We start from the raw sequence: 14,686 nt of genomic DNA, 5'->3' as shown, positions 1-14,686 counted from the left end.
AACTTCCCCCACTTTTAAATTGCACATGCTCTCCTGCCATGAGGCAATTTGGTCACACATGCTCTTTGCTTTGGAGTAAGCTATCCTCAGAATGATGCCTTATTTGAATACAGGGTTGTGAGCCAGTTTCATTCTGTCGATACCTGACTTCTTGAAGGCTTCTCTCTTAAAAAGTCACTTTTCCTTGTGGCTGTAGGGAACAATTAGAAAGCATCTCCCATGCCTTACTGCAGGGGTTCCCAAGGTGTGGCTCACAGACCACTAATGGTCTATAACTGTGGTTCCCAACGTGTGGTACATGCCCCACAGGGGGGCAATTTTATTTTTAAGGGGGGTGTTTCAAGAATGAGTTATAGCAAGTTAATGGCCTTTTAGACTTCCTCCATGTGAATAGGAGTTCACTTTTTGAATAATAAGAATTACCGTATATGTCACAATGGGGGGGGGGGAATCAGGATTTTAGAGGTGCTTAGGTGGGGCATGGCCAAAAAGAGGTTGGGAACCACTGGTCTATAAGCTTCATTCATCACAGTGGCCCATCACAGTGAATCTGCAGAGCAGTGTAACCGTGTGTGTGAGAGAGAAGAAGAAGGGTGTGTGTGTGTCTGTGTGAAGAGTGGCAGGCGCAGAGGCTGCTCCATTGTTCTTAGAATCTGGTTTCCAATTGAAAAGCGGAGTGGAAGTGATGTAGGCTTTGCCTTCCCCAAAGGAGTGGGGTTGCTGCTGGTGGCAAGATGGGGACCAAGTAGGAAAAATAGACTGACCAGGCACTTGAAAGGAGTGAAGAGTCAATACATGGGATCGAAGGAAGGAATGCAGTATTTCTTAATTACTTTATTGTATTTAATTTGAGTTCCTTATAACTTTAGACAAACAAAAAAAACCCCACTTTAGCATCTAGCGTAGAACACTGCAGTTGCTAAATGTGACTTCATTCTGCATCGCTTTCACTTCTACAAGTGCCATGCAATATCTGTTCCACATTTGCAGGGAGTCATCCCTTTATTGTGGCAGCACCTGCACTTTGGAACTCCCCACCTGTTGACATTAGGCAGGTGCCATCCTTGTCTTGCTGAAAGCTTTTCTGTTTTCTATCCAGACACATGATTTGGTTATTAAAGTAGCTTCAGGTATTTTATTGTTTTTGTTTTTAGATGTTTATAATAGCTTAAAAATATTTTAAATATGTTTTCCATTTAATTTTTAATGTATTTTTATTACTGAAGAATTTGCTGTCATGGGTTCCTGTGGGAAGAAGGACAGAGTATAAATTTAATAAATAAAAAAATAAAAATAACAGACAGAAAAATCATTAAGACTCAGCAATTTTCAGGTAGTGTGCCCAATAAAACTCTTCCATTGTACTTATCCTGATAGTATCAAACCCACGTGGTTGAGTGCTAGTTACTTGAAAGTGAGAGAGGGCCATCCCTAAACAAGGTGGTGGCTTTCACATACTTGGGGGACTCCCTCAGTATAGAAGTTTGAAAATTAGTTTTTTAAAACAGCAGCAGCAGCAGCAACAACAACAACAACCCCAAACTACCTAGCAGAAACCTGTGAGCTTATAGCTGTGGATCTCAGACTTTTTTCTCTGGACCACACTTTCAGAATAAAAATTTGCCCCACACTACACCAATTTTTTTTATTGGTAATAAATGCATTGGGGGGGGGGAGGGAAGTCCTAGCAGTGCTTGATTTATAGCATAGAACACAACTACTTTATAATATGAGCACAGGACATCCAGAAAGTATAAAAGAATGTAGCTAGATAAGAACCGGAATCATTCCCAAAATATAATATTGTCCTTGTCTCTTCCCTCCACACTTGCCATCCTCTTCTGCCACACTCTTTGAGAACCACTGACCTATAGAATATTGACGGCAGCGTAGCCTGGGGTTGGTGGTTATGGATGTCTAAAGAAGCCAGAAATCAGGCAGACTGTGTGAGTCTTGCCAATTAATTTTTTAGTTGACAGCAGTTGAGAGATGGATTGCTAGGATGTGAGTTGAAAGCACCCCCCACAAAAGGAAAATTGAGGGCAAAAAAGAAAAGGAATAAGAACATGGATCAGGTCCGGGGGGGGGGGGGCTCTAGTGCTGTTCTCAAAGTGGCCAACCAGATTCCCCAATGGGAAATCTGCAAGCAAGAGCTTAGCAGAAGAGCATCCTCCCTGGTTGTGATTCCCTGCAAATGGAATTCAGAGCTGGACTTTCTCTGAAAGTGGAGGGAGAACATAGCCATCGTGGCTAGTTTTCCTGTTGGCATGCATCTCAAGAGACAATGGAGTCCACCTCCAGGGGTGAAGTCAAACCACAGCAGAAGTAACCTCCCTGAGCCGCAAGCCTGGCCAGTATAAATGGAGATCCTGAACAGCCCAGATGACAAGATCCCCGCCCCCTTGACATAGCTAATGTGGTCCAAAGGAAAGCAGAGCAATACGTTTGGCACCAGCTTGGCTGTAAGAGTAGCTGGAAGGAAGTGTACAAGGTGCCATCCAACCATCTTAAGCACTGAATTATCTGTTCAATCCCCTGACAGCTTATAGGCAGTATCAGAGAAGAGATAGTTGGGGGGGGTACACATTGCAAGTTTCAAAAACTACTCAATAACTGGTTCTGCCCTGGGCTCAATAACTGGTTCTGCCCTGACTGGGCTAGGCGACTGGAGCACTTTCAGAGACCTTCCAATCCTGGAAAGCAGGTCCCAGTGCACTGGACCCATGACTGTGCATTATGAGCACCAGACTCATGCAGAGTATAAATAACGCGGAAGCTAGCTGAGAAGCATAACTCCTTTTTATTTCTAATAGCTACTACAAACTAACGAACTACTGGCTTGCATGAGTGTTACAGCTCCCACTCAGCCTTCTAGTCACCACATAGATAAGACTGTCTCCACACACAGAGTCAGGCAGTCAGGCAGTCAGGAGTGGAAAAGTAGAAGAGCAGTTTCTGCCCCCTCCTTTCTCAAAACATCAGATCAGGAGATTTTTACAATGGGAGGGGTGAAAATATCAACACCTGTGCCCTCCAGATATTGAACCACAACTGCCGTCATCCGGACCCTGACCTGATTGAGGTCCTGCTGACTGAGATGATGGGAGCTGGAGTCAAATGGGGTGGGCATTCAGCGCCTTTGTGGGCACCAGGGAAAGTCCTCAGGCACTTCAGGTGCCACATTGCTGACCCAGGATCTATGTTGAAACATTTCTTACAATTGCTGTTTTGTCATGACCAATTATATATATTTTTTAAAGCAAAGTTCCCTGCCTGTTTTATTTAACTTAACTTTGGTAGCTTAGTTGGCCTCTACTGTGATGCTCAGCTTTAAGTGGGATGCATTAGGATTTTTGATGCTTAGTGTCTTGTTGGGTGTACATCTTAGGAATTTTTCTCTAAACTCTTTTTATTATGACTTTTTTGCTTTTGTTTTTGCTTGCTTGTATTTTATCTTGTGAAGTCACTTTGGGACCTTTTGTGTGTGTGTGTACTGTAAAGCGACTAACATGTGGAAGCCTAAAAATAATTCATTTTAATGCAATTTCAGGGAGATCCCAAACTTTGCCATTCTTGGAAGTAGACCCTTACTCTAAGCATGTTGCATATTACCATTAGCTTTTTAAAAATAAGCTACCGCTGGAAATCTGTTCAAGGTCTGGTGTGTGTGTATAGTAAAAGAAATAAATAAAGATGTAGTCTGCTGCTGCTGTGTACCATGTGGAATTCCAGGCTGACCCTGGTAGAATTAGCATTCTTGTCTCTTGAATTATCTGGTAGTATTGCCTCCCTCCCTCCCTCCCTCTCTCCCTCCCTCAATTAGGATGAGGCCTTTGGATCATGCAGTGTAATTACGTAACAACTTCTATATTTGGTTGTTTTGTTTTTATTTTCAATTTAAAAAATACTAATTATATTGTGGCTATTTGTGCAGTTGCATAATCACATTATGAACGGAGCTGCGACTGAACATAATGGCCAGTTGAACTCATGCGGTGCATTGCTTGGCATGAAGGCAGTTGTTTCTGTTGGGGGTTGTGCATATATACACAAGTGGAAGTGGTGGAAGTTCTGGCCTCACAGTGAGGAAGCTCATCCTAGTTAGCTCTACTCAGGTGTTTGAAAACACATGGCGGGGAACATGAAGGGGGGGGAGCATGGGGCCTCACATGACAGCCCCTGTTCCCCACAACCCCAGCTCTTCCACTGAGCAGAAGGTAACCACCATCTCCACCTCATTACCAAGGGGACAGTGAGTGGAGGGGACTCAGAGGCTTTATGCGTGCCAGGGGGAACTCTCAAAAAGTTCCATGGTGCCCATGGGTGCCACATTGGCAACTGCTGGTGTAAGAGCCGGGTTGTCAGCTAACCCACGCAACTGTCACATCCCTGGGACCTATCCAGGGTGCTGAAGGACCTGTCTTTTACCTTTGTTGTTGCTTGATTTGGATTCTTGACCTGCCAAGGTGCTGCTACAGCCATCTCTGCCTCTTAGTCCCTTTCTTTTACTGTCAGCTCAGCTTGTTCCCCCAGATTCTGCAGTGGGACCATCTTTGCTATATGGAAGGTCAGGTTGGCCTCCCCAAAGTGCAGGGCCTTTTTTTTTTTTTTTGGCTGTGCCTTCCAATAGTAGGCTCATGTGGTCCCCCCACTGACTTTTATGGCGGTGGTGGCTTATACCCATCAGGACTGGTGGGAGGAAGAAAGGCAAGAAGGTCCGACAGTTGGTGCAACCAGACCAGACCCAATCACAGACCACTTACTGGAGTGGTTGTAAATAGGTAGGCAGGCAGAGGGAGACTAGCTAAGGGCATACTGTGGTTTGTAGGGCAGTGCCCCATTCAGTCTGATGGACCAGCCTCCACTGCCTTCAGAACCAAGGCCTTTTTTTGCCATGTTTTCAGAAGTTGAGTTAGCTGGCATCCTTTATTTTGGTTTTTACTGTTGGATTTCCTTTCGATGTAGTCCTGGTTTCTTATCACACAATGATATGATCAGCTGAGACTAGCTTGTTGCAGTTTTAATTTTGTATACCACTTTATAAATTTTCATTGAAAGGTAGCATAGAAGTTTCATAAACTAATTATAATCTGTGTCTTTTTTTTTAAAAAAAAAGATTCTTAAAGGGGTATTGTGTGCTGCATATATACAAACTCATTAAAAAAATTCACAGCACCTTTTGCTTTTTACAGTTTAGTGGTGCAGCTTCAGTTTGGTGCCTTTTCATGATGTACCATAAAACTCCACTCAGTTAAGCATCCAACTATGCTGGTGAAATCAATTTAAAACTCAGCCCGCTCTCAGCTGGTCAACACCCTCTTCCCTACCCACCCCTTGTGACTGGGAAGAGTAGATTTCTACACAACAAATCTTTAACAATTGCCAAGTTGGACTAGGATGTGTAAATGGTTCCAAAGACCTAGGGGCCACCACAGAGTAGGTAGGTCCTGTTCCGTATGCCCAGAGGCTGGCATAGACACATGGGAATGCTATTGGCAATTGAGCAAGCTTTTTGAAGAGTCGAATTTGCTGGGTTTGGAGATGGGCTTGGACTCTTGACTTCAGCTCCCCAGGGAGTTGACACCTGCCCCTCCCTAGCCGACACACATCTCTCTCTCTCTCTCTACCTCTTTGCTGTGGGCTGCAGAGCTGCAAAAGCCAGGTCTTTATTTAAGCCCTTCAGAAACGAATCCACAAGTGAATATATACAACATGTGATTGTATGACTATATGAGGCGATGATGACTGTTTTGGAAGCATATGTAGTTTCCGAGCAGAGGATTTTCTGCTGTATATATAGAGAGCTTCTGGATGCATGTGCAGCTGTCTAGCTTGAGTCCTGCTCAGTTTCGAACCAAAAAAAAAAAAAGTGTTGTAAGTAAGGCACATGTGCTGGGAGAAATGGGCACGTATCTAGGTTCCAAACCTTGCATTTTGGCAATTCAAAGTGGCTTTCTGTGTTCTTATTGGGGCAGGGGGTGAGAGTGCATGCACAAAGCTTTGTGTGAAGCTCAGTTTGATCCTTTTTGACCAATACAGTCTTCCCTTCTCTCCTTGTGAGGCTGATAAAAAGACAGCAGGGAGGAAAGAAACAGAGCAAAGTAACCTAAGGCTGCAATCCTAACCCTGCGTAGCTGGGAGTAAGAGCCATAGGATGCTGCCTAATATTGAATCAGACTATTGGTTCATCTAGCTCAGTACATTTGCTAGCAGCAGCTCTCCAGGGTCTCAGGCAGGAGTCTTCCATCAGTCCTATCTGGAGATGCTCGTGCAAAGCAGCCACAAAACAAATCCTAGTCCCATCTTCTTTCATAGTTATTCCAGTATCCAGACTATGATACGTTTGTGCTTCGTCTGACCTAAGTCAGGGGCAGGGAGGCTCCACAGAGGCTGAATGTGGCCTCCTAGGCCTGATTGTGTGGCCTTTGGGACTCTTCCCCAGGCCACATTCCCTCTGCCCAAGCCACAGCATTCCCCAGCCCTGCTTTTGAGTACTTTTGCCTGCCTGGAATGTGCTTTTCAACTGTGATAGCACCTCCTGCTTTCCTGGATAGGGAGGTGTGTGTGTGTTAAGATATTTGTGTGACTGGAATACAGCCTCCTATCCAAAGGTAAAAGGTAATCTTTCCCCCCACCCCCTTTGCCTCTGGCTCCTCCCACCACTGCCATGCATACACATGTGCATGCACACACAACATGTTGCCCATCAAGGTTTCTCTGCTCCATTTCCCTGCTTTTCAGCCACCATGAGATGGATGAGGCTGCAGCTTTGGAAGGATCCAAAGAATCCCAGTTTTGGTCCTATTCTGAGTGAGTGCTTTCCTTTCCTGGAAAGAGTGTAAGAGCAGCTGCACAGAGCTGAATTGTGGGATCCTTGGCTACTGTCCCAGCTATGCCCTCTTGTTAATTTTGGCCCCAGATACACCTGCTGTCTTGCTGGAGTTGCATCTGCATTTGGAGCTGAGGTCTACTTTTGGTAAAAGCTGTGCAGTCTCCAGAGCTCTTGAGAAGTCAGAGCCAGCTTCCAAACATTCTTGAGCCTTCTGGTCTCTCTCACTCCCCCTTTCTCTCATACAAAGAGGAGGGCAGGGGGGTGGAAAACCCCAAACTCATCATTTATAACAAGCTACTTGAACATAAATCCTTAAGGAGACATCTTGGTTTATTCTGAAATATAGTTGGGTATGCTGGAAAGGCTTAATTGGAAGAATGCAACAGTTTCACTGAAACATCCTTAAAGCCTCAGGTAGGAGTGCTTTTTTATATTTAAAAAAACTACCCCAACACCTTGGACCAGTTTGGGGAAGGAGCATGGCTCAGAGGGAGATTGCCTGCTTTGCATAAAGAGGCCCCCAATTTCAGTTCCTGAAATTTCAGTCAACAGAGCCTCCCAGAGCTGTCCTGTCTGAGGTATGTGGTCAAACAATGGGGAAAGGCTGTTGCATCCATGACCTCTGGCTTGTGTGCTTCCCAGAAGTATTTTGCTGGCCACTGCAGGAAGCAGGATACTGAACTTGTTGGACCCAACTTGGTGTGATGCAGGAGTGAACCTATTAAGGTTCTTCTGAAAGGCAGTGTGGTGTTGTGCTTAGAGAGTTGGACGAGATCCAGAAAAACTAGGGTTCAAATCCCTGCTCAGCCAATAAGCTCACTGGGTGACTTCGGGCCAGCTGCTATTTAGCCTGACTTACCTCTCAGGTTTGTTGTGACTATAAAGTAGGGAAGAAAAGAACCACTTACATCACCTTGAGCTCCTTGGAAGAATGGTGGTATTTAAATGTAAGGCTGAATGAACGAATGCATAAGTAAATGTTGACTGCACCCAAGGCTTTTTTTCATTGCAACTCCATCAGGGGTGAGGAACATCAGATTCTGGCACCGTCCAGACATCTCTGGCCCTCCTTGAGCTTCTTTTTACCTGGGTGGAATGTGTCATTGAACTCTGATCATGCCTCTTGCTTCTCTCAATGGAGGATAGCAAGTTTTTCAGAGCAAACCAGTCACTAAATCACACAGTTCAAACCTGGAGTTAACTCTCTTAGCAAAACATGATCTTCACAGACTTGGCTGAGTTTCCGGCCTAAAGAGCACAGCAGCTCATGCACTGTAGACTCTATCCATAAAACCAGTTGCAGAGACTGCAAGTCCCCACTTCCCCATATCCGTCTATGTCTCCTCCCCTCCGGGGCTTCTTGTAAGCAATCAGAGACTGTGCCTGCTTGCAGTCTGTTGCTGCTCCACCGATTTCAGCCCTCTCCTGGTTCTGGGAGATGGGAGGAGGGGAGCTTGTTGCAGCAGCAGGGTGAGATACCAATGGCTCTTCATCAGCGTGACCCATCTTTGCCTCATGATCTCCCTCCTCTCACTTACCTGCTTCAGCTTCTGCCTCTGATTCTGGACTGCTCACTGCCCCAGCCTCTTCCTTCTTTTGACACCTATCCTGTTACCTCCACCCAAAAATATTTGAGGGCATTGCCATTCAAACGGTGTGTGTGCGCTGAGTCTTGTGATCAATTATGTGCAGCAGTGCAGTGCTTACCTGCTGCCCCCCCCCCCAGTATTTTATGGAAGTTGGCACTCCTGCCCTTAGGAGGTTGCCCAGAAGGGAATGCAGTTCTCTGGCCGGAAAAGTCCCAGGTTTACTGCACACAACTTAAAGGAATTCAAAGCAATTGGTGAGGAAAGTGGAATACAGAGCTGCATAATCCATTGGAACATACAAATATACTAAAAGTGCTACTCGAAAGTCACTTGAATAAGAATACTCAACCCACACTCAAGAACTAATGCCAGAAATGGCTGCTAAAAGACAGGTCATGAATATACTAAGTGCCTCAGAAAATAATGAAAGTTGAAATGTGTTCTCTTTTTTCTTTTCTTTTCAGGGCCTCCCAGGTCTGCCCGGTTTACCAGGACCGCCTGGCAAGCGAGGCCCACGGGTAAGTAAAGCACAGGGGGGAAAGTGGGTGAATTTGCAGTGAGCCCCCCAAGGCAAACGGCTGCCACATTTTCTAGCTGCAGGACACCTTTTGCTGTACAGCAAGGCTGAGGAACTCATGCACTCAGCGCTCACCTGTGGCTCCTAGAAGCTGTCAACATGTGACAGCGGCCACACCCTGGGAATGGCTTCAGGTGGCTGGCTAAACCAGGTGAGGGTAGCCGATGGGTCTCTAACCCATGGTGAATTATGGACTTCCCATGCATGCGAAGACAGGCTCCGGTGGATTGAGTTGATGAGACCAATATTGGGTCCAATGGTCAAGAGAGCGGTTTCTGCGTGTGCTGTAGAGGGAAGTGAGGGGCAAATGGGACTCATCAGCCTGGGTAGGTAGCCCATATTGGAGAGGGAGGAAAACTCTGATCCTAAACCTGCACTGCCTTGCAGGATATCTTCGGGAGAAGAAAAGCCTAAGGAGTAATCTCCACACAAATTAAATGTAGCGTCTCTAAGTCGGTTAAATGGCGGCCCATATACCTCCTTCTGGCAAGTCCTGAAGCCCCTTGGACCACATCAGCAAGGCCAAGAGGGGAGCCTTGTCATCTGGGCAGCCCAGGACCTCCATACACACTGCCCAGACTTGTGGCCACTTCAGCGCTGCTAACGCAGCCCTTTTACTTCACTCATGGAGGTGCACTTCATTGTCTCTCATGACTGACGGATGATGCCTTGAATGTATGGTGTGAACAAATGTGGCTCCTGTCCTACCTGGAGATGCCATTGGGCATTGAACCTGGAGCCTTTTGCATGTGAGGCAGATGCTGTCATTGACCTAGGGCAGCTTAACTGTGAGAGGGAAGACTCAAGCTGTGGGTTGACAGGAAGCCGGCTTTGACTATTTCCCAGAGGGTGTGGAGAGTGAAGCCCGCTCCCTTTTGTCAAGTGTCTCTTTCCTGCACACTGGAAGGCTTTTCTTGAGGGGCCAAAGCGGGTGGGGGTGGAGAGGTAGGGAAGGAAAGAAAGTTTTTAAAGAAACGGTTTGTTTGGCTTCCCTTCAAATATGTAGCTCCTACTTCAGCAAACCAAAGGTCAGGGTGGAATCTATAGGTCAAGAGGAGAAAAGCTGCCATTTGTTTCCCCTCTACCCCGCCTCTGCTTCCCACTCGCTCTATCCATCCCCAAAAATTCACAAACATGAGCTGTGCAAACGAGCATCTAGACACTTCTTGACTAAGAATCCAGAATGTGGCAGAGAAGGCAAATTGCACCCACTTAACATTTCTATCTTTTTTCATTTTATTTTTTAAAAGAAGACCCTGAACCAACAAACTATTTTTAAAAAGAGGATGGGTGTGTGAAGGGGGTGCTTCTGAGGGATGGGGGTCGTTTACTGCAGCTACTGGTAGTGCTGCAACCGTTCTCCGGCTGGTGCTTTCTGGGTTTGCCAAAGAAGCAGACTCCCTCCCCCACCTCATGTGAATGGCATTCCATCCAGATTACGAGACCCACTACCTTTGGGAACTCCCCTTCTCCCTCCCCCTGCCCCACTCTTTTTGAGAGAGCACATTGCAGGATTGTTCTCTGGGTTTTGCTGCTGCTGCTGGTCCTCTGGCATAAAATGGCATCCCAAGGAGGAAACTTTCCATGGAATCTCAGAGACCATGAATGGGAAGTATTTTTCTGCCTTGGCTTGTTCTGCTGATGAGGAGGGTCAATGTGTGTGTGCGCATTCATGCGCATATGTGTGTGATATATACGCATACACACTTCAGACCCCTCTGCAACTCACCCCAGCCACACCCCCAACTTCTACTTCTTTACACTCTTGTTGCAGATGTTTTTTTGCCCTTGAACTCCGGACAAATTCTGGAAGGTTTCCTTGATAATGCTTCTTGCTTGGCTAGTTGGATGGAGGATGGGGTGGTTGGGTGGGCTGTGTGAGTGTGTTGTGTAGCAGTATAGTTCACATCCGTTGCTCTGGCCACATTTCCCTCTGGACCCTGCCTGCTATGAGTTTGTGGCCCTCAGAAGGTTGCTGAAAAAGTTTCCACACCCATGATTTCTCTTTGTGTGTGTGTTTGCGTGTGTATATACAGTGTGTGTTTGTGTAACATTCACTTCAAACTATCTTGCCCCTCCCCACCATTATGTATATGCATAATGGTGCTTAGAATTTCCAGTCTATTCAGGATATCTAGTCTATTCAGGATGTTTTAAACCAGTGAAGGGTGAACTGGTGTGTATTCCGCAGGGGCAGCCAGTGTGCTGCCCTCCAGGAACAGTTGGAAGCTATCAGCTCCAATCCATGTAGTCACTGGTGGATAGAGTTGCTGTCCTAAGACCCAGAGGGCTGCAACTGCCCCATCTGTGCAGCAGGTGCTGTGTGAAGCTTTGATGTAGGGCCCATAGCTTGGATCCTGTTTGACCAGGATGTTACCCATAGATGAGTCTTTGCCATTTAGGTGTCTGTCTGTCCACAAACACTTATTACAGGACCATTGTGAAGAAATCACTTGAACATCAAAAGCAGCTATGCAAGTACTATTTGAGTCCTTTTTCACAGCCCCCCTTTTCATGTTTGGAATCAACAATTCCCCATGCCCCCAAGCCTCCTTAGCCTTCCACAATTGTGTGAGAAGCAAAAATTCAGCAGGCAAGCTCCCACACCCACTTTCATTATAGTGTCTGCAGGCGGGGGAAAGTTTCTCCTGCTAGATTTCTGGTTGGTGTGCATCTGCTCATGGTGCAGGCCTAGTAACAGAGGTGGTGGCCATGGCCTGTGTCAACAGCTGCTGGATCTGTTGCTGCTGCATTTGGTGAACCTCTGAGCTGCAGGTGGCAGCTTCTCAGGGAAGTGCCTTCAGGCACTGACTCTGCCCAAAATAGGATCTCCCCTGGACAGGAAGGTTGTAAGAGCACTTCCTGTGCTGCTTGAGCCTTTCTTGAGCAACAAAGGCTCAGAGCTCTGGTTTGCCCTTCCGTCTGGATGTGATCCTTGGTTCTGGCTTTTTGTTCACCCCACAGCTTTTGGTTCCTTGATCCTGGATCACCTCAGACTGTTCCCTGTGGCCCAGTCCTGTCAGCCTATGGCTTGAGCTACCCTGTAGGAACCATTTTCAGCCCTCCCAGGCAACTTTATGGGAGTGGGTGGCACCACGTGCTAATGGTGGGCAGGGCCAGAAGCAAAAGTGGGTGGGGCAACAGAGGTTAATTTTATCATCTGTGCAAGCAAGAAGCATTGATCAGAGTTCAAAGAGACATTTTAGCCATGCCAAAGCATTCAATGAAAGAGCAAAACAGAGCTTGTGAGGCTTGCTTGTTACCTTGGCTCAGAGGTTTTCAATCTTTTTGAGTCCACAGCTCCCTTGACAACTGCATTCTTTCTGCAGTACCCCTGTGGGGCTCAGGAGCCCGATTATGTCCCCCCTTGCCTGCAGAGCTGGTAGCCTCTCACCCTTTTTCAAACACCCTCCCTTGTGAAGTGTTCTCTCAGCCTCCTCTCCTCTCCCCTCTCCTCTCCTCGGGAATCCTCTGGGCAGCTGCAGCTGCCACCCCTGGCCTCTGAACTGCCCACCCTGCCCTAAAAAGAGGTGCCTTCTCACACTGCCCCACAGGGGCCTGGGAAGCACCCCCTGGCCAGCCCCAGAGGCACCATTCGCCTGGGGAGCTTGTAGCCAGGGCTGCTGCAACAAACAGCTGCACAAGCCTTTGGGAGGCAGAGACATGAAAGGGCATCAGAGGAGGGAGGGAAGGAAAGAGGAACAGAGGACAATGTTGCTCACGGCACCCCGACCATCCTTCAAGGCACCCCAGGGTGCCACGGCCCACTGGTTGAAAACCACTGCCTTGGCATATTAAGCCACAATATGATCTTCTTAATGCTGCCACTGTTTGCAGTGTGTTTGTGGTTACACAAGAGCTTTCATAGAGGTCAGGTCCTGAGCAGGCAGCTCTGCAGCATTTGATCCTGAGCCAGAAATGGGTCACTTCCAGGAAAGACACAAGGCAGGACTGTGCCTGTGGAGGAATGTTGTGGGTGGGAAAAGGGTGCAGGGCAAGTTTTGATGTTGACTTCCTTGTTTTCTCAGGGTCCTCCTGGCCCCCATGGGAATCCTGGCCGGCCTGGCCCACCTGGCGCTAAGGTAAGGGAAGAGACCAGTATGCTTGTGGACCTCTGGGCATCTGTGAGCCATGGAAGATGATCAGATTTGCTGTAGTCCTGGCTACCTGATACCAGAGACTCACAGCAGGAGAAGTTTGTCACTACTTTGCTCAAACTTGTGTGGCCTCAACCTGGCTCCTTTCAGGAAGGCTGAAACCACGTTAGGTGGACTGCTGGTTCTACCCAGCTCTACAATTGCAGCACTTACGCTAAGGCCAATTATGCCGATAAAAGATCAAGGAAGGTGTTCTAAAAACACCTGGAAGTGTTGCAGAAAAAAATAGAAGCCGTTTCCTTTCCTTGCTTTCTTTCTTCATTTCTTCTCTTCATAGGTCGGTTGATGTCTTCAACACTCTTAATGTTCTAGAGAGGCGGGGGAAGCTTTCCACTAAACTGGCCTGCTGCCTCTGTCTGATTAAGAATTAGGCGGTAGAGATGTGTTGGCGGGTGACAGCTGTTCTGAATTTAAAAGTGCTGTTATACAGTCTGAAAAAGCGAGGTCGTAAAAAAAAGGGGGGGAGCTAAAACCCAGTCCACTACCTTGTAGCCTTTTTGTAATTTATGTTCTTGTTGATGACTTCCAGATCATGTTTCTTTGTGTAGGGTTCCCTCCCCCCCCCCCATTTTTTAAAAAATAGTGGTTTTACAAGTCACAATTGAAAGCTTTCATCTCTGATGCTTCTGGCCCTGCAAACTCCACATGAAATCTCTCAGAAACCCCAGAGCAAGTGTTAACCTCCTTGGTATCAGTAAGTCAGTGGGGGCTGGTCCATTACGGCAAAAGGGTCACCGCCCCCCCACCCTCAGCCAGCCCCCACCTGCCTGCTTTCTTAGGACCCACCCACACTCTCGTTTGTCCCGCGATTTCCAGTGTTTTGTGTCAATCTGTTATTATGGGTCTGATAGCTTTTTGTGTTTTCTGGCTTGCCACTTCCACATGGAAAACCCACTGCTTACTGCTGAATCAGAACAAATGCCAGTCTGCTGAAAACCTGAAGAAAAAATTGTCCTGAACCAGTCCTAAAATAGCTCCTGAGCAGGATTTCACTTTCCAAGGAGCTGTGTTGGGGGTGGCCTGCTCACACATCCTCCCACCTGGCTCCTTTTGTTTATGCCGTATGATTGATTTATCTGGTTTTCTGATTCTGTGCCACGGATGGGCAGAGCTGAATGTGGAGACAACATGAAAAGTGGGCTATTGAAGATAGGAAGAATGAACAGGAAAACAAGGGTCTTCAGGGGTCTTTCCCTAAGTACAATCTGAGGCAAAAATCACAAGCCTGAATACCCAGCCCTGGATCAAATTAAAAACAGGGCATAGAGGTATGAACTTAAGGGAAAGTGTGTCTGGCACTGTCTGTCAGCTTCCTCCTCCTTGATCTCAGTGTTGACTATGTAGAACTTGGCAGGAGACATAACAAACATTAGTTGGCTCTGCCTGTCATTGGATATGGCTCCACCTACTGTTGGCCTCCCTGCCTTCCACTCAGGGCCAACTCAAGACATTTTGGCACCTGAGGTGAACCACAGAATGGTGCCCCCCCCCGCCAGGGGAGAAGGGGTGAATGAAGATTGACATCAGGAAC

General features: G+C 47.0%; 1 protein-coding gene across 1 annotated transcript in view; it reads left to right on the top strand.

Annotated features, from left to right (window-relative positions):
- COL27A1 (collagen type XXVII alpha 1 chain) overlaps window positions 1-14,686 on the top strand; it is a 254,226-nt gene that overhangs the window by 28,477 nt on the left and 211,063 nt on the right. Inside the window, exons 4-5 of the mRNA XM_083597135.1 lie at window positions 8,886-8,939; window positions 13,027-13,080. Of these exons, the coding sequence (XP_083453261.1) occupies window positions 8,886-8,939; window positions 13,027-13,080 (108 nt within the window). The remainder of the gene's footprint in view (window positions 1-8,885; window positions 8,940-13,026; window positions 13,081-14,686) is intronic.

Source organism: Podarcis filfolensis (assembly GCF_964270895.1).
Source record: "Podarcis filfolensis genome assembly, chromosome: Z".
NCBI classification, from domain to species: domain Eukaryota; kingdom Metazoa; phylum Chordata; class Lepidosauria; order Squamata; family Lacertidae; genus Podarcis; species Podarcis filfolensis.
This window is presented reverse-complemented; position numbering and strand designations above follow the sequence as displayed.